Source organism: Scyliorhinus canicula, chromosome 7 (assembly GCF_902713615.1).
Source record: "Scyliorhinus canicula chromosome 7, sScyCan1.1, whole genome shotgun sequence".
Lineage (NCBI taxonomy): Eukaryota > Metazoa > Chordata > Chondrichthyes > Carcharhiniformes > Scyliorhinidae > Scyliorhinus > Scyliorhinus canicula.
Window position 1 is genome coordinate 317,686 of NC_052152.1, and position 26,307 is coordinate 343,992.

The window sequence follows — 26,307 nt, forward strand, 5'->3', positions numbered from 1 at the left end:
TTGACCCTGAATCCCACCACCCTCGACACCCCCTTCCAGAACTCCTCCAGTGCCGGGCATGCCCAGAACATATGGGCATGGTTCGCTTGACTCCCCGAACACCTGACGCACCTGTCTTCGCCCCCAAAGAACCTACTCATCCTAGATCCGGACATGTGGGCCCGGTGCAGCACCTTAAACTGGATGAGACGAAGCCTCGCACATGAAGAGGAGGAGTTCACCCTCTCCAGGGCGTCCGCCCATGTCCCCTCCTCAATCTGCTCCCCCAGCTCCACCTCCCACTTAGCCTTCAGCTCCTCTACCGATGCCTCCCCCATCTCCTGCATTACCAGGTAGATGTCAGACACCTTCCCATCCCCGACCCACACCCCCGAAAGGACCCTATCCCTTACCCCACGCGGGGGCAGCAAAGGGAACCCCTCCACCTGTTGCCTAGCAAACGCCTTGACCTGAAGGTACCTAAACATATTCCCCGGGGGGAGCTCAAACTTCTCCTCCAGTTCACCAAGGCTCGCGAACCTCCCATCAATAAACAGGTCTCCCAACTTCCTAATGCCCGCCCTGTGCCACCCCAAGAACCCGCCATCCATGTTCCCTGGGACAAACCGGTGGTTCCCCCGCAGCGGGGCCTCCACCGAGCCCCCCACTTCCCCCCTGTGTCGCCTCTACTGCCCCCAAATTTTGAGGGTAGCCGCCACCACCGGGCTCGTAGTGTACCTCGTTGGAGGGAGCGGCAATGGCGCCGTTACCAGTGCCTTCAGGCTCGTGCCTCCACAGGACGCCATCTCCATCCGTTTCCATGCTGCCCCCTCCCCATCCATTACCCACTTACGTATCATCGAGACGTTAGCCGCCCAATAGTACCCAGAGTGGTTGGGCAGCGCCAGCCCCCCTCTATCCCTGCCCCGCTCCAAAAAGACCCTCCTTACCCTCGGAGTCCCGTGCGCCCAAACAAATCCCAGAATGCTGCTGTTCACCCTCCTAAAAAAGGCCCTCGGAACGAAAATGGGGAGGCACTGAAACAAAAACAAAAACCTCGGGAGCACCGTCATTTTAACGAACTGTACTCTACCCGCCAACGACAACGGCAGCATGTCCCACCTTTTAAATTCCTCCTCCATCTGCTCCACCAACCTAGTAAAATTGAGCTTGTGCAGAGTCCCCCAGCTCCTAGCCACCTGAACCCCCAGGTACCTAAAATTGCTGACTGCCCTCTTTAGCGGGAGCCTACCAATCCCCTCCTCCTGGTCTCCCGGGTGTACGACAAACAGCTCACTCTTGCCCAGGTTCAATTTATATCCCGAGAAACTCACGAACTCAGCAAGAATCTCCATCACCTCCGGCATTCCCCCCACCGGGTCTGCTACATACAACAGCAAGTCGTCCGCATACAGCGACACTCGGTGCTCCCCCCCACCTCGCACCAAACCCCTCCACCTCCTCGACTCCCTGAGAGCCATGGTAAGAGGCTCAATTGCCAGCGCAAAAAGCAAGGGGGACAGGGGGCACCCCTGCCTTGTCCCACGGTGGAGCCTGAAGTACTCGGACCTCCTCCCATTTGTCGCTACACTCGCCATCGGGGCCTCGTACAGCAACCTCGCCTATTTAATAAACCCCACCCCAAACATGCATGGGCAGCATGGTAGCATAGTGGTTAGCAGGGGCAGCATGGTAGCATAGTGGTTAGCAGGGGCAGCATGGTAGCATAGTGGTTAGCATCAATGCTTCACAGCTCCAGGGTCCCAGGTTCGGTTCCCGGCTGGGTCACTGTCTGTGCGGAGTCTGCACGTCCTCCCCGTGTGTGCGTGGGTTTCCTCCGGGTGCTCCGGTTTCCTCCCACAGTCCAAATATGTGCGGGGTTAGGTGGATTGGCCATGCTAAATTGCCCGTAGTGTCCTAAAAAAAGTAAGGTTAAGGGGGAGTTGTTGGGTTACGGGTATAGGGTAGATACGTGAGTTTGAGTAGGGTGATCATTGCTCGGCACAACATCGAGGGCTGAAGGGCCTGTTCTGTGCTGTACTGTTCTAAATTCTAAATTCTAAAAACCCGAACCTCTCCAACACCTCCCACAAGTACCCCCACTCAACCCTGTCAAAGGCCTTCTCCGCATCCAATGCCACCACAATCTCCGCCTCTCCTTCTGCTGCCAGCATCATTATCACATTTAGCAGCCTTCGCACGTTAGTATTCAGCTGCCTCCCCTTCACAAAACCCGTCTGATCTTCATGTACCACCCCCGGCACCCAGTCCTCTATTCTAGTGGCCAAGATCTTCGCCAGCAACTTGGCGTCTACATTCAGCAGTGAAATCGGCCTGTATGATCCGCACTGCAAGGGGTCCTTATCACGCTTCAGGATCAGGGAGATTAGCGCCCGAGACATCGTCGAGGGCAGAACACCCCCCCTCCCATGCCTCGTTGAAGGTCCTAACCAACAGGGGGCCCAGCAGGTCCGCATATTTCTTATAAAATGCAACCGGGAACCCATCCGGTCCCTGCGCCTTCCCCGACTGCATGTGGCTAATTCCACTGACCAGCTCCTCCAACTCGCCCCCAGTCCCTCCACCTGCTCCTCCTGCACCCTTGGAAATCGGAGCCTGTCCAAAATACTCTCCATTCCCCCTCCCACCGCCGGCGGCTCCGACCGGTACAGTTCCCTATAGAAGTCCCTAAAGACCTCATTGTCCTCTGCCCCCTGCCGCACCACATTCCCATCTCTATCTTTCACTCCACCAATCTCCCTAGCCGCGTCCCGCTTACGAAGCTGGTGCGCCAGCATCCTGCTCGCCTTCTCTCCATACTCATAGACCGCTCCCTGCGCCTTCCTCCACTGTGTCTCCGCCTTTCTGGTGGTCAATAAATCAAACTTGCCCTGCAAGCTACGCCGCTCCCCCAGCAATCCCTCCTCCGGGGCTTCCGCGTACCTTCTATCCACACTCAACAGCTCCTTCACCAGTCTCTCCCTCTCCCTCCTCTCCCCCCTCTCCCTATGTGCTCGGATGGAGATCAGCTCCCCTCTAATCACTGCCTTCAGAGCCTCCCACACCATCCCCACCTGGACCTCCCCAGTATCATTGACCTCGAGGTACCTCTCGATACATCCCCGAACCCTCCTACACACCTCCTCATCCGCCAACAACCCCACGTCCAGACGCCAAAGCGGGCGCTGGTCCCGCACCTCCCCCATCTCCAGATCCACCCAATGCGGAGCATGGTCCGAAATCCCAATAGCCGAATACTCGGCCTCCTCCACCCTCGGGACCAGTCCCCTGCTCAAAACAAAGAAATCAATGCGGGAATAAACCCTGTGCACATGGGAGAAAAAAGAGTACTCCCGAGCCCTCGGCCTCCCGAACCTCCAGGGATCCACTCCTCCCATCTGGTCCATAAACCCCCTCAACACCTTGTCCGCCGCCAGCCTCCTGCCTGTCCTTGAACTAGAACGATCCAGTAGGGGATCCAGCACCGTATTGAAGTCCCCCCCCCCCATGATCAAGCCCTCCCCCACCTCCAGGCCAGGAATACGGCCCAACATACGCCTCATGAAACCAGCATCATCCCAATTTGGGGCGTACACATTAACCAACACCACCCTCTCCCCCTGCAGTTTACCGCTCACCATCATATATCTGCCGCCACTATCAGCCACAACCTCAGACGCCTCAAACGCCACCCTCTTCCCCACCAGGATCGCCACCCCCCGGTTCTTTGAGTCGAGCCCTGAGTGGAAAACCTGCCCCACCCACCCCTTCCTCAGACGGACCTGGTCCGCCACCTTCAGGTGGGTCTCCTGGAGCATGGCCACGTCCGCCTTCAGCCCCTTCAGATGCGAAAACACCCGGGCCCGCTTAACCGGCCCATTCAACCCCCTCACGTTCCACGTAATCAGCCGGATCAGGGGGCACCCCGCCCCCCTCCCCCGTCGACTAGCCATAGCCCATCGACTGCTCGCCCCTGGCCATCACCCATTCGGCCCGTTTCCCACAGCAATAGAACCTCACCCCGACCCCCCCGACCCGCACCAACTCCACCAGCGAGTTCAACATCACGGCCACATAGGCCGGCAGGTCCGACCCCTCCAGCCCCTCCTCGAGGCCCAGGATCCGCAGGTTCTTCCTCCGTGACCGAAGCTCCATCTCCTCGAACCGATCTTGCCACTTTTTATGACGCGCCTCGTGTATCTCCACCTTCCCCACGAGGGCCGAAACCTCCTCCTCGCGCTCAGAGGCCTGCTGCTGCAACTCAAGTATCGCTGCACCCTGGGTTGTCTGGGTCTCCAGCAGCTTACTCGTCGTCACCTTCAGGGATTCCAACAACTCCCCTTTCAGCTCAGTGAAATAGCGCAGAAGGGCCACCTGCAGCTCCTCAGCCCACTGCCTCCACTCCTCAGGGGCTCCACCGGCCGCCATTTTGTCCACCTACCCCCGCTTTTCCAGGGGAGCTGCTGCCATTTTTCTCCTCGCCCCACTTCGAGTCCGCACCATAAATCCCGGGGGGTTTTGCTCCAGACCCCTTTATCCACCAGGAATCGTCGGATCAGCGCCGTTTGGGGCCCTTAAAAGAGCCCACAAGTCCTTTTAAAGCGGGAGCTGCCGAACGTGCGGCTTAGCTCCGCATAGCCGCAACCGGAAGTCTCCTGTCTAGTGTGTTTTAACAATATATTACAAGAAGCCATTTTAAATTTTGGGCCATTTATTCTTTTAGTTAGTTATATACTAAAAAGGTAGATTCTTTACTAAAAAGGTAGATTCTATCACCCGTCTTCTCTGTAGTTATCTTTAATTATCCTACAATCTTGGTACCATGTTACGTTCTGTGTTGTGGCCGTGGTAAAGATGCACACGGAACATCTAGTTCTTTGACTAGTAAGATAGTTTATTAACAAATTTTCACATGGAAAGTTAACTGCCGGAGCTCTGGAGTCACATGGTGGATCTCTATCGCCACCTGATGGTCGGAGATCATACATCCAACTATATTTTTTTTAATTTAAAAAAATTGTTTTTAATAATCTTTATTGTCACATAGAACATAGAACAGTACAGCACAGAACAGGCCCTTCGGCCCTCGATGTTGTGCCGAACAATGATCACCCTACTTAAACCCACGTAACCCGTATACCCATAACCCAACAATTAACCTTACACTACGGGCAATTTAGCATGGCCAATCCACCTAACCCGCACATCTTTGGACTGTGGGAGGAAACCGGAGCACCCGGAGGAAACCCACGCACACACGGGGAGGACGTGCAGACTCCACACAGACAGTGACCCAGCCGGGAATCGAACCTGGGACCCTGGAGCTGTGAAGCATTGATGCTAACCACCATGCTACCGTGAGGCCCCTAATGTAGGCTTACATTAAGACTGCAATGAAGTTACTGTGAAAAACCACTAGTCGCCACATTCCAGCGCCTGTTCGGGTATATTGAGGGAGAATTCAGAATGCCCAATTCACCTAACAGCACGCTTTTCGGGACTTGTGGGAGGAAACCTACACAGACACGGGGAGAACATGCAGATTCTGCACAGACAGTGGCCCAAGCCGGGAATCAAACCTGGGACCCTGGCGCTGTGAAGTAACAGTACTACCCACTGTGCAACTGCGCTGCCCCAAATTGCTATACATTGCTATGCATATGCATATCACCATGGATGTGACCAGTATTACTTCTCTGCATGATGCTAACTTCTAAGACCAACGATGTTCCAATGTCTTCATCTTTTTCAGTGCTAATCTGTTATAGTAGAAGTTAAACATTAATCAAAACGAAGAAGACTTTGTCTGTGCTCCTTCCATCTTCAACAATTTATAATTAAATGCTGTAGAGCTGCATGGATGTTTGGCTATCTACCAATCTTCCGACAGCTAATTATTTGTGTTTCAGAAGTCTGTGAGCAAAGATGAGTTTGTTAAAATTCGAAAGAGAGACTTAGAAAGACTAACAACTGAAACTATGCAAATCAAAGACTTTCTGCCAAAGATTCTTAATGGAGAATTCCTGGAGAGCTTTCACCAACGGGAAGCTGCTGAAGCAAGTGAGTATGTTTTTGCTTTTGTTGGAAGACTGTACTTTTTTTTATTTAATAAATTTAGAGTATCCAATTCATTTTTTCCAATTAAGGGGCAATTTAGTGTGGCCAATCCACCTAGCCTGCACATCTTTTTTGGATTGTGGGGGCGAATCCCACGCAAACACGGGGAGAATGTGCAAACTCCACACAGACAGTGACCCAGAGCCGGGATTGAACCTGGGACCTTGGCACCGTGAGGCAACAGGGCTAACCCACTGTGCTGCCCCAGGAAAACTGTACTTCTGATCTTGGCCACGCATATAGAGGACTGTGTCCCGGAAGTAATCGGGTAGGATCAGACAAGATTTGTAAAGGGGAGGCACCTGACATCAAACATTAGACGGCTCTTAAATGTTATAATGATGCCAACGGAGAGGCGCGAGGTTGAGGAGGTGGTAGCAGCCATGGATGCAGAAAAGGCCTTTGACTGGGTGGAGTAAAAGTACCCATGAGATATTCTAGTCAGGTTTTCGTTTGGGCAGGGATTTGTGGATTGGGTCCGGCTGCTATACTAGGCTCCGGTAGCGAATATAAGAACTAACCGGGTCCGGTCAGAATATTTCAGTCTTTGTACGGTGGCGCAATGGGTTAGCCCTGCTGCCTCATGGCACCGAGGTCCCAGGTTCGATCCCAGCATTGGGTCACTGACCGTATGGAGTTTGCACATTCTCCCCGTGTTTGTGTGGGTTTCGCCCCCACAACCCAAAGATGTGTGGGCTAGGATTCGCCACGCAAAATTGCCCCTTAATTGGAAAAAAGTGATTTGGGTACTTGATGTACCATCAATTGAACGCGAGACGAGTTGCTGAACAAAAGTATGGCTTTAATATACTAGATGTGGTCTATCTGGATTTCCAAAAGGCCTTTGATAAGGTGCCACACAGGAGGCTGCTGAGTAAGGTGAGGGCCCATGGTGTTCGAGGTGAGCTACTGGCATGGGTTGAGGATTGGCTGTCTGACAGAAGGCAGAGAGTTGGGATAAAAGGTTCTTTTTCGGAATGGCAGCCGGTGACCAGCGGTGTCCCACAGGGTTCAGTGTTGGGGCCGCAGCTGTTCACCATATATATTAATGATCTGGATGAAGGGACTGGGGGCATTCTAGCGAAGTTTGCCGATGATACGAAGTTAGGTGGTCAGGCAGGTAGTGCTGAGGAAGTGGGGAGGCTGCAGAAGGATCTAGACAGTTTGGGAGAGTGGTGCAGGAAATGGCTGATGCAATTCAACGTGAGAAAATGTGAGGTCTTGCACTTTGGAAAAAAGAATCCAAGCATAGACTACTTTCTAAACGGTGAGAAAATTCATAATGCCAAAGTACAAAGGGATCTGGGAGTGCTAGTCGAGGATTCCCTAAAGGTAAACATGCAGGTTGAATCCGTGATTAAGAAAGCGAATGCAATGTTGTCATTTATCTCAAGAGGGTTGGAATATAAAAGCAGCGATGTGCTACTGAGCCTTTATAAGGCTCTGGTTAGGCCCCATTTGGAGTACTGTGTCCAGTTTTGGGCCCCACATCTCAGGAAGGACATACTGGCACTGGAGTGTGTCCAGCAGAGATTCACACGGATGATCCCTGGAATGGCGGGTCTAACATATGAGGAACGGCTGAGGATCCTGGGATTGTATTCATTGGAGTTTAGAAGGTTAAGGGGAGATCTAATAGAAACTTACAAGATAATACATGGCTTAGAAAGGGTGGACGCAAAGAAACTGTTTCCGTTAGGCGAGGAGACGAGGACCCGTGGGCACAGCCTTAGAATTAGAGGGGGTAAATTCAGAACAGAAATGCGGAGACATTTCTTCAGCCAGAGAGTGGTGGGCCTGTGGAATTCATTGCCGCAGAGTGCAGTGGAGGCCGGGACGCTAAATGGCTTCAAGGCAGAGATAAATAAATTCTTGATGTCGCGAGGAATTAAGGGCTACGAGGAGAATGCTGGTAGGTGGAGTTGAAATGCCCATCAGCCATGATTGAATGGCGGAGTGGACTCGATGGGCTGAATGGCCTTACTTCCACTCCTATGTCTTATGGTCTTATGTTAAGCCCTGCGGTCGATTACAGTAGAAGGACGACCGCCGGGAGTACTGGGTATTTATACCCCGCCCAGGGTGGGGTTAACTCAGCCTCTGGTGGTATGAGTAGTAAAGAGAAAAAAAAATGTATCCTTGGCTTCCCACTGGCCCAGACATTTAGCAACAGTACATAGTGTCCATACAAGGTCCATGGTGGTGTTGAAGTTAAATGGACTCGATCAGCCTTTTCGTTGCCCGTGACGTCCTGGCAGACCGCCGCAGGGGAGTTGGTGACGTTGGTTGAGCCGATGGTGGTGGTTCAGCTGATGTCCTGGACTCCGGGAGAGGTGGTCCTTGAACTGTCTCCATACCCCGGGCTGGTGGTGGAGACGCCATGGATGGGGAAGGGGTGGCCTGGGTGGGGCACTGGGGGAAAAGGGGCAGGGGGTGGTCTGTGGTGAAGGGGCGAAGGCCGCATGCCGGCGGGTGCCAGGTCCCGGAGGGAGACCGTGTCCTGCCAACCGTCGGGGTACTCCACGTACGTATACTGCGGGTTAGCGTGGAGTAACTGGACTTGTTCCACTAACGGGTCGGACTTGTGCACCCGCACATGCTTCCGGAGCAAGATGGGATCCAGAGGACGACTTCCTGGGGAAAACAAGAAGACGTTCATGAGGTGTTTGATTAGTTGTTGCACAGTGGAGGGAGCGGATGGAATGTAGGGGATCGGGGATAACCTCTTGCCATCGGGAAATAGGGAGATCTCTGGACCGGAGGGCCAGGAGGATGGTCTTCCAGATGGTACCATTCTCCCGCTCGACCTGTCCGTTACCCCGGGGGTTATAGCTGGTCGTCCTGCTAGAGGCAATGCCCCTGCTGAGCAGGAATTGACGCAGCTCGTCGCTCATAAAGGAGGACCCCCGATCGCTATGTATGTACGCGGGGTAGCCGAACAGGGAGAAGATGGAGAGGAGGGCCTTAATGACGGTCGATGTGGTCATGTCGGGGCAGGGAATGGCGAAGGGGAAGCGGTAGCCGAACAGGGAGAAGATGGAGAGGAGGGCCTTAATGACGGTCGATGTGGTCATGTCGGGGCAGGGAATGGCGAAGGGGAAGCGGGAGTATTCATCGATCACCGTCAGGAAGTAAATGTTGCGGTTGCTAGAGGGAAGGGGCCCCTTGAAGTCTATGCTGAGACAAAGAACAAAGAAAATTACAGCACAGGAACAGGCCCTTCGGCCCTCCCAGCCTGCACCGATCCAGATCCTTTATCTAAACCTGTCTCCTATTTCCCAAGGTCTACTTCCCTCTGTTCCCGCCCATTCATATACCTGTCTGGATGCTTCTTAAATGATGCTATCATGCCCGCCTCTACCACCTCCGCTGGTAAAGCGTTCCAGGCACCCACCACCCTCTGCGCAAAAAACTTTCCACGCACATCTCCCTTAAACTTTCCCCCTCTCACCTTGAAATCGTGACCCCTTGTAACTGACACCCCCACTCTTGGGAAAAGCTTGTTGCTATCCACCCTGTCCATACCTCTCATAATTTTGTAGACCTCAATCAGGTCCCCCCTCAACCTCCGTCTTTCCAACAAAAACAATCCTAATCTACTCAACCTTTCTTCATAGCTAGCACCCTCCATACCAGGCAACATCCTGGTGAACCTCCTCTGCACCCTCTCCAAGGCATCCACATCCTTCTGGTAATGTGGCGACCAGAACTGCACGCAGTATTCCAAATGTGGCCGAACCAAAGTCCTATACAACTGTAACATGACCTGCCAACTCTTGTACTCAATACCCCATCCGATGAAGGCAAGCATGCTGTATGCCTTCTTGACCACTCTATCAACCTGCGTTGCCACCTTCAGGGTACAATGGACCTGAACTCCCAGATCTCCCTGCACATCAATTTTCCCCAAGACCCTTCCATTGACCATCTAGTCCGCTCTTGAATTTGATCTTCCAAAATGCATCACCTTGCATTTGCGTGGATTGAACTCCATCTGCCATTTCTCTGCCCAACTCTCCAATCTATCTATATTTTGTTGTATTCTCTGACAGTCCTCCTCGCTATCTGCAACTCCACCAATCTTAGTATCATCTGCAAACTTGCTAATCAGACCACCTATACCTTCCTCCAGGTCATTTATGTAGATCACAAACATCAGTGGTCGGAGCACGGATCCCTGTGGAACACCACTAGTCACCCCTCTCCATTTTGAGACTCTCCCTTCCACCACTACTCTCTGTCTCCTGTTGCCCAGCCAGTTCTTTATCCATCTAGCTAGTACACCCTGAACCCCATACGACTTCACATTTTCCATCACACTGCCATGGGAAACCTTATCAAACGCCTTACTAAAGTCCATGTATACGACATCTACAGCCCTTCCCTCATCAATTAACTTTGTCACTTCCTCAAAGAATTCTATTAGGTTTGTAAGACATGACCTTCCCTGCACAAAACCATGCTGCCTATCACTGATAAATCTATTTTCTTCCAGATGTGAATAGATCCTATCCCTCAGTATCTTCTCCAACAGTTTGCCTACCACTGACGTCAAGCTCACAGGTCTATAATTCCCTGGATTATCCCTGCTACCCTTCTTAAACAAAGGGACAACATTAGCAATTCTCCAGTCCTCCGGGACCTCACCCGTGCTCAAGGATGCTGCAAAGATATCTGTTAAGGCCCCTGCTATTTCGACCCTCGCTTCCCTCAGTAACCTGGGATAGATCCCATCCGGTCCTGGGGACTTGTCCACCTTAACGTCTTTCAGAATACCCAAAACTTCCCCCTTCCGTATGACAACTTGACCGAGAGTATTTAAACATCCATCCCTAGCCTCGACATCCATCTTGTCCCTCTCCTTTGTGAATACCGATGCAAAGTACTCATTAAGAATCTCACCCATTTCCTTTGAGTCCACGCATAAATTCCCTCTTTTGTCTTTAAGTGGGCCAATCCTTTCTCTAGTTACCCTCTTGCTCCTTACATACAAATAAAATGCTTTGGGATTTTCCTTAACTCTGTTAGCCAAAGATATTTCATGACCCCTTTTAGCCCTATTTATTGCGTGTTTGAGATTCGTCCTACTTTCCCGATATTCCTCCAAAGCTTCATCAGTTTTGAGTTGCCTCGATCCTATGTATGCTTCCTTTTTCATCTTAGCTAGTCTCACAATTTCACCCATCATCCATGGTTCCCTAATCTTGCCATTTCTATCTTTCATTTTCACAGGAACATGTCTGTCCTGCACTCTAATCAACCTTTCCTTAAAAGACTTCTACATTTCAAATGTGGATTTACCCTTAAACAGCTGCTTCCAATCCACATTCCCTAGCTCCTGCCGAATTTTGTTATACTCTGCCTTTCCCCAATTTAGTACTCTTCCTTTCGGACCCCTCTTGTCCTTGTCCATGAGTATTCTAAAACTTACGGAATTGTGATCGCTATTCCCAAAGTAATCACCGACTGAAACATCAACCACCTGACCGGGATCATTCCCCAATACCAGGTCCAGTATGGCCCCTTCCCGAGTTGGACTATTTACATACTGCTCTAAAAAACTCTCCTGGATGCTCCTTACAAACTCTGCTCCATCTACGCCTCCAACACTACACGAATCCCATTCAATGTTGGGGAAGTTAAAATCTCCCATCACAACCACCCTATTGCTCCTACATTTTTCTATAATCTGTCTGCATATTTGTACCTCTACTTCATGCTCACTTTTGGGAGGCCTGTAGTAAAGTCCCAGCAATGTTACTGCACCCTTCCTATTTCTCAGCTCCACCCATATTGCCTCAGTGCTCGAATCCTCCATCGTGCCCTCCTTAATCACAGCTGTGATATCATCTCTGACGAGTAATGCAACTCCTCCACCCCTTCTACCTCCCTCTCTATCCCTCCTGAAACATCTATACCCTGGGATATTCAGTTGCCAGTCCTGCCCTTCCCTCAACCAAGTCTCAGTAATACCAATAGCATCATATTCCCAGGTACTGATCCAAGCCCTAAGTTCATCTGCCTTACCTGCTACACTTCTCACATTAAAACAAATGCACCTCAGACCACCTTTGCGTTCATCATCTCTTCCCTGTCTACTCTTCCCCTTAGTCACATTGAGTTTATTGTCTCGTACCTTACTGGCTTTAATTGCTGCTTCTTTACTGACCTCTAACTTCCTAATCTGGTTCCCATCCCCCTGCCACATCAGTTTAAAACCTCCCCAACAGTGTTAGCAAAAGTACCCCCTAGGACATTTGTTCCAGTCCTGCCCAGGTGTAGACCATACGGTTTGTAATGGTCCCACCGCCCCCAGAACCGGTTCCAATGTCCCAAAAATCTGAACCCCTCCCTCCTGCACCATCTCTCAAGCCACGTATTCATTCTGACTATTCTTGAATTTCTACTCTGACTGTCCCGTGGCACTGGTAGCAATCCTGAGATTACTACCTTTGAGGTCCTACTTTTTAACTTATCTCCTAACACCCTAAATTCTGATTGTTGGACCTCATCCCTTTTTTTACCTATATTGTTGGTGCCTATATGTACCACGACAAGTGGCTGTTCACCCTCCCCCTTCAGTATGTCCTGCAGCCGATCGGAGATATCCCTGACCCGAGCACCCGGGAGGCAACATACCATTCGGGAGTCTCGTTTTCGACCACAGAAACGCCTGTCTACTCCCCTTACAATTGAATCCCCTATGACTATAGCCCTGCCAGTCTTTTTCCTGCCCTTCTGTGCAGCAGAGCTAGCCACGGTGCCATGAGCCTGGCTACTACTGCCTTCCCCTGGTGAGTCATCTCCCCCAACAGTATCCAAAACGGTATACCTGTTTTGGAGGGAGATGACCGCAGGGGACACCTGCACTTCCTTTCTGCTCTTTCTCTGCCTTTTGGTCACCCATTCCCTGTCTCCGTCACCAATCCTAATCTGCGGTGTGACCAACTCACTGAACGTGCTATCCACGACCTCCTCAGCATCGCGGATGCTCCAAAGTGAGTCCATCCGCAGCTCCAGAGCCGTCATGTGGTCTAACAGGAGCTGCAGCTGGACACACTTCCCGCACATGAAGTAGTCAGGGGTATCGGCCGCGTCCCTGAACTCCCACATTGCGCACGAGGAGCATAACACGGGTCTGGGATCTCCTGGCATTTTTACCCTTTACCTTAACTGATTACAAATATAGTATCAAATAATTAATAAGTGAAAGGAATAACGATTTTACTTACCGATCACAATACTCACCAACACACGAAGAGTTAAATTTCTCCCAGCAACTGCTAATTGGAGCACTTTCCTTGCCAGCCAATCAGGTCACTACTTTGCTGTGATGTCACCCTTCAAGGTAAGTTTTTAAAGAGATAAACTTACCTTCCCGACATTCCCAGACGTTCGAAGGGGCGGGATGCTTTGATCAGATGCGCGTGCTCGGGGCGGTAGAAGTGCGGTTTGCACTCTGCGCAGATGTGGCAGTCACGGGTTACTGTCCTGACTTCCTCGATGGAGTAGGGCAGGTTGCGGGTCTTTATGAAATGATAGAAACGGGTCACCCCTGGATGGCAGAGGTCTGCGTGGAGGGAGCGGAGGCGGTCTATCTGCGCGCTGGCGCAGGTACCGCGGGACAGGGCATCAGGAGGCTCATTGAGCTACCCAGGACGATACAAGATATCGTAGTTGTACGTGGACAACTCGATCCGCCACCGCAAGATCTTGTCGTTCTTAATCTTGCCCCTCTGTGCATTATCGAACATGAAGGCTACTGACCGTTGGTCTGTGAGGAGGGTAAACTTCCTGCCAGCCAAATAGTGCCTCCAATGTCGCACAGCTTCGACTATGGCCTGGGCTTCCTTTTCCACTGAGGAGTGGCGGAGTCCGGAAGCCTGGAGGGTTCTGGAGAAGAAGGCCACGGGTCTGCCCGCTTGGTTCAGGGTGGCCGCCAGAGCTACTTCTGATGCGTCGCTCTCGACCTGGAAGGGGAGGGACTCGTCGATGGCGCGCATCGTGGCCTTTGCGATGTCCGCTTTGATGCGGCTAAAGGCCTGGCAGGCCTCTGTCGACGGCGGGAAGGTCGTGGACTGAATGAGGGGATGGGCCTTGTCGGCGTAATTGGGAACCCATTGGGCGTAGTAAGCGAAGAAACCCAGGCAGCGTTTGAGGGATTATTGGGGAGAGGGAGTTCCATCAGGGGGTGCATGCATTCGGGGTCGGGGCCTATCACTCCGTTACGCACTACGTAGCCGAGGATGGCTAGACGGTCGGTGCTAAACACGCACTTATCCTTATTGTAAGTTAGGTTAAGGAGTTTTGCGGTTTGGAGGAATTTTCGGAGGTTGGTGTCATGGTCCTGCTGGTTGTGGCCGCTGATGGTGACATTATCGAGATACGGGAAGGTAGCCTGTAATCCGTACTTGTCGACCATTCGGTCCATCTCCCGTTGGAAGACCAAGACCCCATTTGTGACACCGAATGGAACCCTGAAGAAGTGGTAGAGGCGCCCATCTGCCTCGAACGCGGTGTACTTGCGGTCACTCGCGCGGATGGGGAGCTGGTGATAAGTGGACTTGAGGTCCACCGTGGAGAAGACTTTGTATTTCGCAATCTCGTTTACCATGGCGGAAATACGGGGGAGAGGATACGCGTCCAGTTGCGTAAACAGTTGATGGTCTGACTGTAGTCGATGACCATCCGGTTTTTCTCCCCAGTCCGGACCACCAACACTTGGGCTCGCCAGGGACTGTTGCTGGCCTCGATGACCCCTTCCTTCAGCAACCTATGGACCTCGGACCTGATGAAGGTCCGGTCCTGGGCGCTGTACCGTCTGTTCCGGGTCGCGACGGGTTTGCAATCGGGGGTGAGATTAGCAAACAAGGAGGGGGGGTCTACTTTGAGGGACCCGAGGCTGCAGACAGTGAGGGGGGGTATAGCTCCGCCGAATTGGAAGGTCAAGCTGTGCAGGTTGCACTGGAAGTCCAGTCCTACGAGTGCCAGTGCGCAAAGGTCGGGGAGGATAGGGCGTTTATAATTTTTAAAAACCTTCCCCTCGACCGTGAGGTCCGCGGTGCAGCAGCCGGTGATGTGGATGGAGTGTGAACCTGAGGCTAACCCGATTTTGTGTTTTACAGGGTGGACAGGGAGCGCGCAGCGTCTTACCGTGTCAGGGTGTACGAAGCTTTCCGTGCTCCCGGAGTCTAGCAGGCAGTCTGTCTCGTGCCCGTTGAGGTGGATTTGCGTTGTCGCCTTGGCGAGCGTGCGTGGACGTGACTGGTCGAGCTGAATGGCCGCGAGCCGTGGAGAAGATCCATAGTCGTCGTCGTCTTCGTCGGCCGAGTAGGTGCTGGCAGGACCTTGTGTGCCAGTCCAGGATGGCGGCGCCCAGGACCCACATGTGTAGTCGGGGCCCCAAGGTGGCGGCGCCCAAGACCCGCACGTGGGGTCAGGGCCCCAAGATGGCAGCGCCCAGGACCCGCACGTGGAGTCGGGGCCCCAAGATGGCAGCGCCCAGGACCCGCACGTGGCGGCCGGGGCCCAAGATGGCGGCGCCCGCAGGACTCTCGTGGTTGCTGGGGGCGGGGTTAGCGGTGCCGGCGGGCCGATCGGAGCGGCTGAGAGCGGGGCCAGAGAGGCGCGCAGGCCGGGGGCGGGGGGGGGGGAGATTGACGCGTTGCGCTGGAAGGGTCCGGAAGGGCTCGGAGGAGGAGATCCCCGGTCGCTGCGCGGCACAGCAGCGACCGATTTGGCCTGGCAGACCGTCGATAAATGCCCCTTCTTCCCGCAGCTCTTACAAAGGGCGGAACGGGCCAGGCAATGCGGGCAGGGGTGTTTGGCAAGCCCACAGAAATAGCAGCGGGGCCCCGCGGACTTGTCGGGGCGTCCCGCGGCGCAGGCCTGACGGGGTCGGGAGTGGCGGATGGCGGTGGGGAAGCGTGCCAGGAGGCCCAGGGCGCTGCAGCGCAGCTGGGGACATAGGCGCGGGCGTTAAGTCGGCGACCTCCAGGGAGGTGGAGAGAGTCCGTGCCTCAGTTAGGCTGAGGTCGTCTTTTTCCAGCAGCCGCTGGCGGATTGCGGCGGACTGCATCCCAGCCACGTAAGCATCTCTGATTAAAAGTTCCATGTGCTCAGTGGCTGAAACTTGGAGGCAGGCGCAATTCCTCCCCAGAACAGCGAGGGCCCGGTAAAAATCATCTAAGGACTCACCGGGGAACTGTTGTCTGGTAGCCAGCGGATGTCGGGCGTACACTCGGTTTACCGGCTAAAGAAATTGTCCTTTTAGCATATCCATGGCCACGTCATATTCCTTTTCTTCCTCTATCATCGCGTAGGCCGCCATGCCCACGCTGGAATGGAGAATATGAAGCTTCTGTGCCATGGTGGGGTGGCTGCTTGCAGTCGCCAGATAGCTATCGAAACACGCCAGCCAATGCTTGAAGATTGCCGATGCGTTCGGAGTTTGCGGCTGATGCGGAGGCAGTCGGGCTTGATCCGGAGCTCCATCTTCAAATTTCTAGTAGATTAAATTGATGTACCATCAATTGAACGCGAGACGAGTTGCTGAACAAAAGTATGGCTTTAATATACTAGATGTTAAGCCCTGCGGTCGATTACAGTAGAAGGACGACTGCCGGGAGTACTGGGTATTTATACCCCGCCCTGGAGGCGGGGTTAACTCAGCCTCTCGACCAATCGGGGAGCCATCACATGACTGGTCTCAACCAACCGGTCGAGAGGCACATGACCGACCAGGGCTAATGGTAAGCCGGTGTTCTGCACCAATGACAGGCAGCTATGCTAATCATACCACCACAGTACTCTATATTTATTTAAAAAAAGAATGTTTTAGACTTTGTAGGGGGACAAAACAAGGATGTCTGCTCTCCCCACTGCTGTTTGCCCTGGCCATAGACCCCTTGGCAATGGCCCTTATGTCATCAAATGCCTGGCGGGGGATAGTGAGAGGGGGGTGTGGAGCATAGGGTTTCGCTCTCCGCGGACAATTTACTCCTTTATATCACAGACCCGTTGGGGGGGATGGCTGGAATTATGGAGGCACTGGAAGAATTTGGGCAGTTTTCAGTCTACAAGCTAAATATGGGAAAGAGCGGGGTGTTTGCAATTCAGGCATGGGGCAGGAAATGAAATTGAGGGAGTTACCTTTTAAAGTGGTGGGGAAGAGTTTTAGGTATCATGGGATACAGGTGTCTAAGAATTGGGGGCAGCTTAACAAGTTGAATTTGGGTAGAGCGGTCGATCAGATGAAAAGGGATTTCCGCAGGTGGGACATGCTCCCGCTGACACTGGCGGGGAGGGTGCAGACGGTGAAGATGACAGCCCCCGTGAGACTGCTGATCTTTTTTCAATGTCTCCCGATTTTTGTCCCGAAGGCCTTTTTTTTAAGGAAAATTAATGAGGTGATCTTGGGTTTTGTGTGGGCTGGTAAAACCCGAGGGTGAAGAAGGCACTCCTGGAACGGGGTCGCAGGGAGGGGGGCTTGGCCCTCCCGAATTTTATTAACTATTGCTGGGCGGCCAACATATCGGTGGTCAGGAAGTGGATAGTGGGGGAGGGGTCGGTTTGGAAGCGAGTAGAGGTGGCATCTTGTAAGGACACGAGCTTGGAGGCTTTAATAACGTTCTCGCCGGCTCGGTACTCCACAAGCCCAGTGGTGGTGGCAGCCCTGAGGGTATGGGGGCAATGGATACAGCACATAGGATTGGAGGGGGCGTCAGTGTGGTGACTGTTTTGTTCCGGGGGAGCTGGATGAGGGCTTTAGGAGTTGGCAGCAGGCAGGGATTGAGAAATTTGGGATTTATTCATCGAGGAGGGTTTCCTGAGCCTGGAGGCATTGGAGGAGGAGTTTGAGTTGCCGGATGGGAATGGATTTCGGTACCCGCAGGTACGGGACTTTGTCCGGAGGCAGGTTCCAAGCTTTCCTCGCCTCCTCCTGAGGGAACTACAGAATAAGGTTTAGTCAAAAACGCGAGTTGGGGAGGGCTGGGTCTCGGAGATATACAAGGGGAGGTGAAGAGGAAGTGGGAGGAAGAGTTGGGAAGGGAGTTGGAAGTCGGAATATGAAATGAAAATCGCTTATTGTCACGAGTAGGCTTCAAATGAAGTTACTGTGAAAAGCCCCTAGTCGCCACATTCCGGCGCCTGTTCGGGGAGGCTGTTACGGGAATCGAACCATGCTGCTGGCCTGCTTGGTCTGCTTTCAAAGCCAGCGATTTAGCCCAGTGTGCTAAACAGCCCCTTATGGGAAAAGGCCTTGAGGGTTAATTCATCCTCGTCGTGTGCCAGGCTTAGCATGATGCAGTTCAAGATGGTTCATAGGGCTCATATGACTGTGGCCCGGATGAGTAGGTTTTTTGAGAAAGTGGAGGATAGATGCGGACGCTGTGGGGGAATCCTTGCGAATCATGTACATGTGTTCTGGGCGTGTCTGAGGTTGAGGGGATTCTGGCAGGGATCTGCGGACGTCATGCCGGAGGTCCTGGAAGGGAGGGTGACTCCGAGCCTGGAAATGGCAACATTTGGGGTATTGGAAGATCCGGGAGCCCAGGGGGAGGAGGGAGGCCGATGTCCTGGCCTTCTCCTCCCTGGTGGCCAAGAGACAGATTTTGCTGGGGTGGAGGCCTCGGAGCCTCCAAAGTCAGGCGTATGGGTTAGCGACAAGGCAGGGTTTCTCAGTCTGGAATAAATTAAGTTCACCTTGAGAGGTTCAACCCAGGGGTTCGCCCGGAAGTGGCAGCCGTTCATCGACTTCTTTAAGGAAAATTGAACATCAGCAGTAAGGGGGGAGGGAGGGGAAAAGCGGGGGAGGAAAACGGGAGGTATGGGAGAGTAAGACAAGGACCCGGAACTTAATATACGGGTAATCAGGAGATAGGATGGGGGCTGATGGGGTATGTTATTTTCATGTTGTTGCATATGTCAGCCCGCTCGGTTGTTTAAGAAATGTTAAATTGTTCAAACAGTGAAAATTACCAATGCTTCAATAAAATATTTTCTAAAAAAAAATTATGAAGAGAAGTTGGACAGGCTTGGGTTGTTTTTGTTGGAGGTCCTTCGGCCCTCCCAGCCTGCGCCGATCCAGATCCTTTATCTAAACCTGTTGCCTATTTTCCAAGGATCTACTTCCCTCTGTTCCCCGCCCGTTCATATATCTGTCCAGATGCATCTTAAATGATGCTATCGTGCCCTCCTCTACCACCTCCGCTGGCAAAGCGTTCCAGGCACCCACCACCCTCTGCGTAAAAAACTTTCCACGCACATATCCCTTAAACTTTCCCCCTCCCACCTTGAAATCGTGACCCCTTGTAATTGACACCCCCACTCTTGGAAAAAGCTGGTTGCTATCCACCCTGTCCATACATAGAACATAGAACGATACAGCGCAGTACAGGCCCTTCGGCCCTCGATGTTGCACCGACATGGAAAAAAACTAAAGGCCATCTAACCTACACTATGCCCTTATCATCCATATGCTTATCCAATAAATTTTTTAATGCCCTCAATGTTGGCGAGTTCACTACCTCTCATAATTTTGTAGACCTCAATCAGGTCCCCCCTCAACCTCCGCCTTTCCATGAAAACAATCCGAATCTACTCAACCTTTCTTCATAGCTAGCACCCTCCATACCAGGCAACATCCTGGTGAACCTCCTCTGCACCCTCTCTAAAGGGGTGACCTGAGCGAGGTGTATGAGGGGCGCGGGCAGAGTGGATAGGGAGCATTTATTCCTCTTAATCAAAGGATCAGCCACAACGGGACACAAGTGCAAGTTGAGGGGCAGGAGATTTGGGAGGATGTGAGGAAAAACATTTTTACCCAGAGGGTGGTGACAGTCTGGAATGCACTGCCTGGGAGGGTGGTAGAGGCAGGATGCCTCACATCCTTTAAAAAACACCTGGATGAGCACTTGGCCCATCATAACATTCAAGGCTATGGGCCAAGTGCTAGCAAATGGGATTAGAGAGACAGGTCAGGTGCTTTTCACATGTCGGTGCAGACTCAATAAACCAAAGAGCTTCTTCTGCAAGGTGTGATTCTGATTCTGTGAACTGTTAAGATTGCACAAATTGGTACAGGCAAGGGTACAGTGAGTATAAGAAAGTTTTGGGTTAAGCAGACAGTGCCTTTTGGATATCGAATGGGTTTAGGATATATATATATATAGGATATATTCTGGTTTTACAGTATGAAGAACAAAGAACAATGCAGCACAGGAACAGGCCCTTTGGCCCTCCATGCCTGTACTGGTTTAAATTAACGTGGCAGAGGGATGGGAACCAATGCAGTAAGTTGGAGGGAAGTAAAACGGGGACAGAGACAAAAGGCATTAAGGGAGAAAGCGTAAGGCAGAGAAGCCATAGTCAAAAAGCAAAAAGGGCAACAGTACAAGGTACAGTATCTGAGGAGAGCTCAGTGAATAGGCCCAGGAAGACTAAAAGGAATAAAACAGGACGTAAAAACATAAACAGAAAGCAACGCAGTAGGTTGTTACATGAAGGGCAGCACGGTAGCACAGTGATTAGCATAGTTGATACACCGCTCCAGGGTCCCAAGTTCGATTCCCGACTTGGGTCAGAAGAGATTTACCAGGATGTTGCCTGGTGTGGAGGGCATTAGCTATGAGGAGCGGTTGAATAAACTCGGTTTGTTCTCACTGGAACGACGGAGGTTGAGGGGCGACCTGATAGAGGTCTACAAAATTATGAGGGGCATAGACAGGGTGGATAGTCAGAGGCTTTTCCACAGAGTAGCGGTATCGGTTACTAGGGGGCATAGGTTTAAGGTGCGAGGGGCAAGGTTTAGAGGAGATGTACGAGCAAGGAGAGGACACGAAAAGTCGTTGGCGGATAGGATCAAGGAAAAACCTAAGGCTTTCTATAGGTATATCAGGAACAAAAGAATGACTAGAGTAAGATTAGGGCCAATCAAGGATAGTAGTGGAAAGTTGTGTGTGGAATCAGAGGAGATAGGGGAAGCGTTAAATGGATATTTTTCGTCAGTATTTACACTGGAGAAAGACAATGTTGTCGAGGAGAACACTCAGGTTCAGTCGACCAGGCTAGATGGAATTGAGGTTCAAAAGGAGGAGGTGTTAGCAATTTTGGAAAATGTCAAAATAGATAAGTCCCCTGGGCCAGATGGGATTTATCCTAGGATTCTCTGGGAAGCCAGGGAGGAGATTGCAGAGCCTTTGTCCTTGATCTTTATGTCGTCTTTGTCGACAGGAATAGTGCCGGAAGACTGGAGGATAGCAAATGTTGTCCCCTTGTTCAAGAAGGGGAGTAGAGACAACCCTGGTAATTATAGACCTGTGAGCCTTACTTCGGTTGTGGGTAAAATGTTGGAAAAGGTTATAAGAGATAGGGTTTATAATCATCTTGAAAAGAACAAGTTGATTAGCGATAGTCAACACGGTTTTGTGAAGGGTAGGTCATGCCTCACAAACCTTATTAAGTTTTTTGAGAAGGTGACCAAACAGGTGGATCAGGGTAAAGCTGTTGATGTGGTGTATATGGATTTCAGTAAGGCGTTTGATAAGGTTCCCCACGGTAGACTATTGCAGAAAATAAAGAAGTATGGGATTGAAGGTGATTTAGCGGTTTGGATCAGTAATTGGCTAGCTGAAAGAAGACAGAGGGTGGTGGTTGATGGCAAATGTTCATCCTGGAGTTCAGTTACTAGTGGTGTACCGCAAGGATCTGTTTTGGGGCCACTGCTGTTTGTCATTTTTATAAATGACCTGGAAGAGGGTGTAGAAGGATGGGTTAGTAAATTTGCAGATGACACGAAGGTCGGTGGAGTTGTGGATAGTGCTGAAGGATGTTATAGGATACAGAGGGACATAGATAAGCTGCAGAGCTGGGCTGAGAGGTGGCAGATGGAGTTTAATGCGGAAAAGTGTGAGGTGGTTCACTTTGGAAGGAGTAACAGGAATGCAGAGTACTGGGCTAATGGCAAGATTCTTGGTAGTGTAGATGAACAGAGAGATCTCGGCATCCAGGTACATAAATCCCTGAAAGTTGCCACCCAGGTTAATAGGGCTGTTAAGAAGGCATATGGTGTGCTAGCCTTTATAAGCAGGGGGATTGAGTTTTGGAACCACAAGGTCATGCTGCAGCTGTACATAACTCTGGTGCGGCCGCACCTGGAGTACTGCGTGCAGTTCTGGTCACCACATTATAGGAAGGATGTGGAAGCTTTGGAAAGGGTTCAGAGGAGATTTACTAGGATGTTGCCTGGTATGGAGGGAAGGTCTTACGAGGAAAGGCTCAGGGAATTGAGGTTTTCGTTAGAGAGGAGAAGGCTGAGAGGTGACTTAATAGAGACATAAGATAGTCAGAGGGTTAGATAGGGTGGGCAGTGAGAGTCTTTTTCCTCGGATGGTGATGACCAACACGAGGGGACATAGCTTTAAATTGAGGGGTGATAGATATAGGACAGATATCAGAGGCAGTTTCTTTACTCAGAGAGTAGTAGGGGTGTGGAACGCCCTGCCTGCAACAGTAGTAGACTCGCCAACTTTAAGGGCATTTAAGTGGTCACTGGATAGACATATGGATGAAAATGGAATAGTGTAGGTCAGATAGGCTTCAGATGGTTTCACAGGTCGGTGCAACATCGAGGGCCGAAGGGCCCGTACTGCGCTGTAGTGTTCTATGTTCTACGAGGCACGTTTCTTACACAGAGGGTAGTGGGTGCCTGGAACTCGCTGCCGGAGGACGTGGTGGAAGCAGGGACAATAGTGACATTTAAGGTGCATCTTGACTAATACATGAATAGGATGGGAATAGAGGGATACGGACCCGGGAAGTGTAGAAGATTTTAGTTTAGACGGGCAGCATGGTTGGCACGGGCTTGGAGGGCCGAAGGGCCTGTTCCTGTGCTGTACTTTTCTTTGTTCTTTGTTCATTAGTGATAATTTACCAATATTCACTAGACTCTGGAGTGGTCCCGGCGGATTGGAAATTAGCAAATGCGACAGCACTGTTTAAAGCAGGAGGTAGGCAAATAGCGGGTAATAATAGGCCAGTTAGCCCAACTTTAGTAATAGGGAAGATGCTGGAATCTATCATCAAGGAAGAAATAGTGAGGCATCTGGATGAAAATTGTCTCATTGGACAGAAGCAGCATGGGTTCATAAAGGGCAGGTCGTGCCTAACTGATTTAGTGGAATTTTGAGGACAGTACCAATGCGGTAGACAACAGGGAGCCAATGGATGTGGTATATCTGGACTTCCCGAAAGCTTTTGACAAGGTGCCACACAAATGAAAAATGAAATGAAAATCGCTTATTGTCACGAGTAGGCTTCAATTAAGTTACTGTGAAAAGCCCCTAGTCGCCACATTCCGGCGCCTGTCCGGGGAGGCTGGTACGGGAATCAAACTGGCCTGCTTGGTCTGCTTTAAAAGCCAGTGATTTAGCCCAGTGAGCTAAACCAGCCCCAGGTTGCTGCATAAGATAAAGATGCATGGTGTTAAGGGTAAAGTAGTAGCATGGGTGGGTTTAGCTCACTGGCTAGACAGCTGGTTTGTAATACAGAGCAAGGTCAGCAGCACGGGTTCAATTCCCGTACTAGCTTACCCGAACACGCGCCGGAATGTGGCGACTAAAGGCTTTTACACCCGCCAGTGGAAACAACCTGCCCGTTTATTGTCACAAGTATGAAGTTGTTATACATGTGACAATAAAAGATTATTATTATTATGTATACAGGATTGGTTAATCAATAGAAAGCAAAGAGTGGCGATTAATGGTGTTTCTCTGGTTGGCAATCAGTAGCTAGTGGTGTCCCTCAGGGATCAGTGTTGGGCCCACAATTGTTCACAATTTACATAGATGATTTGGAGTTGGGGACCAAGTGCAATGTGTCCAAGTTTGCAGACGACACTAATTTGAGCTGTAAAGCAAAAAGTGCAGAGGATACCGGAAGTCTGCAGAGGGATTTGGATAGGTTAAGTGAATGGGCTAGGGTCTGGCAGATGGAATACAATGTTGACAAATGTGAGGTTATCCATTTTTGTAGGAATAACAGCAAAAGGGATTATTATTTAAATGATAAAATATTAAAACATGCTGCTGTGCAGAGGGACCTGGGTGTCCTAGTGCATGAGTCGCAAAAAGGTGGTTAAGAAGGCAAATGGAGTTTTGTCCTTCATTGCTAGAGGGATGGAGTTTAAGACTAGGGAGGTTATGCTGCAATTGTATAAGGTGTTAGTGAGGCTACACCTGGAGTATTGTGTTCAGTTTTGGTCTCCTTACCTGAGAAAGGACATACCAACGCTGAAGGGTGTGCAGAGGAGATTCACTAGGTAAATCCCAGAGTTGAGGGGTTGGATTATGAGGAGAGGTTGAGTAGACTGGGACTGTACTCGGAATTAAGAAGGATGCGCGCAGGGGGACCTTATAGAAACATTAAAATTATGAAGGAAATAAATAGGATAGATGCGGGCAGGTTGTTTCCACTGGCGGGTGTCAGCAAAACTCGGGGGCATTGCCTCAAAATAAGGGGAAGTAGATTTCATAGAATTTACAGTGCAGAAGGAGGCCATTCGGCCCATCGAGTCTGCACCAGCTCTTGGAAAGAGCACCCTACCCAAGGTCAACACCTCCACCTTATCTCCATAACCCAGTAACCCCACCCAACACTAAGGGCAATTTTGGACACTATGGGCAATTTATCATGGCCAATCCACCTAACCTGCACATCTTTGGACTGTGAGAGGAAACCGGAGTACCCAGAGGAAACCCACGCACACACGGGGCCAAAACCCTCAGCACTTGCTTGTGCCATATACCTCTATACCCATCCTATCCATGTGTTTGTCAAGATGCCTTTTGAATGTCATTAATGTATCTGCTTCCACAACCTCCCCTTGCAACGTTTTCCAGGCACTCACTATCCTCTGTGTAAGAAAAGAAAAACCTGCCTCGCACATCTCTAAACTTTGCCCCACAGACCTTAAACCTATGCCCCCTTGTGACTGATACCTCCACCCTGGGAAAGAGTGCCTTCCATCCACTCTATCCATGCCCTCATAATCTTGTAAACCTCTATCAGGTCACCCCGCAACATCCGTCGTTCTAATGAAAACAGTTTGAGTCTATTCAGCGAACACCCTCCAGACCAGGCAACATTCTGGTAAACCTCCTCTGCACCTCTCCAAAGCCTCCACATCTTTTTGGAAGTGTGGCGACCAGAATTGTGTCAATATTCAAGTGTGGCTTTACCAAAGTTCTATATAACTCCAGCATGACTTGCCAGTTTTTATACTTGATTCCCTATCCAAGGAAGCTAAGCATTCCGTATGCTTTCTTGTCTACTTTGTGTTGCCACTTTCAAAGATCTGTGGACATGCACGCGCAGATCTCTCTGAATTTCTAGAATTCCTAAGAGTTTTGCCATTTATGGTATATTTCCCCGCTATGTTAGACCTACCAAAATGCATTACCTCACATTTGTCTGGATTAACTCCATTTGCCATTTCTCTGCCCAACCCTCCAATCTATCTGTCCTGCAGTCCCCTTTGCCAGTCCTCAACACTATCTTCCACTCCACCAATCTTGGCGTCATCTGCGAACTTACTAATCAGACCGGCTACATTTTCCTCCAAATCGTTTCTGTACACTACAAACAACAGAGGCCCAAGCACAGATCCCTGTGGAATACCACTAGTCACAACCTTCCATTCAGAAAAGCACCCTTCTACTGCTACCCTTTGCCTTCTGTGACCGAGCCAGTTCTGTATCCATCTTACCACCTCATCTCTGATCCCGTGTGACTTCACCTTTTGTACCAGTCTATCATGAGACACCTTGTCAGTTTGTATTGGCTATGGTTAGGGTTTGGGGTATAATGTGCTTGGGATAAGATATGTTTTTCTTGTTCCATGGGATGTGGCATCACTGGCTAGGCCAGAATTTTTATTACCCATCCATAATTGTCATTGACGAAGCCTTCTTGAACTGCAATAGTAAAAATGTGGTATGGGTACACCCACAGTGCTGTTATGGAAGGAGTTCCTTGACCCAATGACGGTGAAGGAATGGCAATGTAATTCCAAGTGAGGATACTCTGTGGTTTGGAAGGGAACTGCAGGTGAATCTTTTGGCAGCACCAAATTGGGAGACTGGGTTAGCACTCACAAGTGGAGAGGCTCCCGGTAAAGACAAACTTTTCTGTGTGTGCGTTTGACTCTGAGTT

General features: G+C 50.9%; 1 protein-coding gene across 3 annotated transcripts in view; it reads left to right on the forward strand.

Moving 5' to 3' along the window:
- LOC119968581 (heat shock transcription factor 2 binding protein) overlaps window positions 1-26,307 on the forward strand; it is a 156,456-nt gene that overhangs the window by 11,694 nt on the left and 118,455 nt on the right. For all 3 annotated transcript variants that reach the window (XM_038801207.1, XM_038801209.1, XM_038801208.1), the window contains exon 2: window positions 5,889-6,039. In XM_038801207.1, the coding sequence (XP_038657135.1) occupies window positions 5,889-6,039 (151 nt within the window). The remainder of the gene's footprint in view (window positions 1-5,888; window positions 6,040-26,307) is intronic.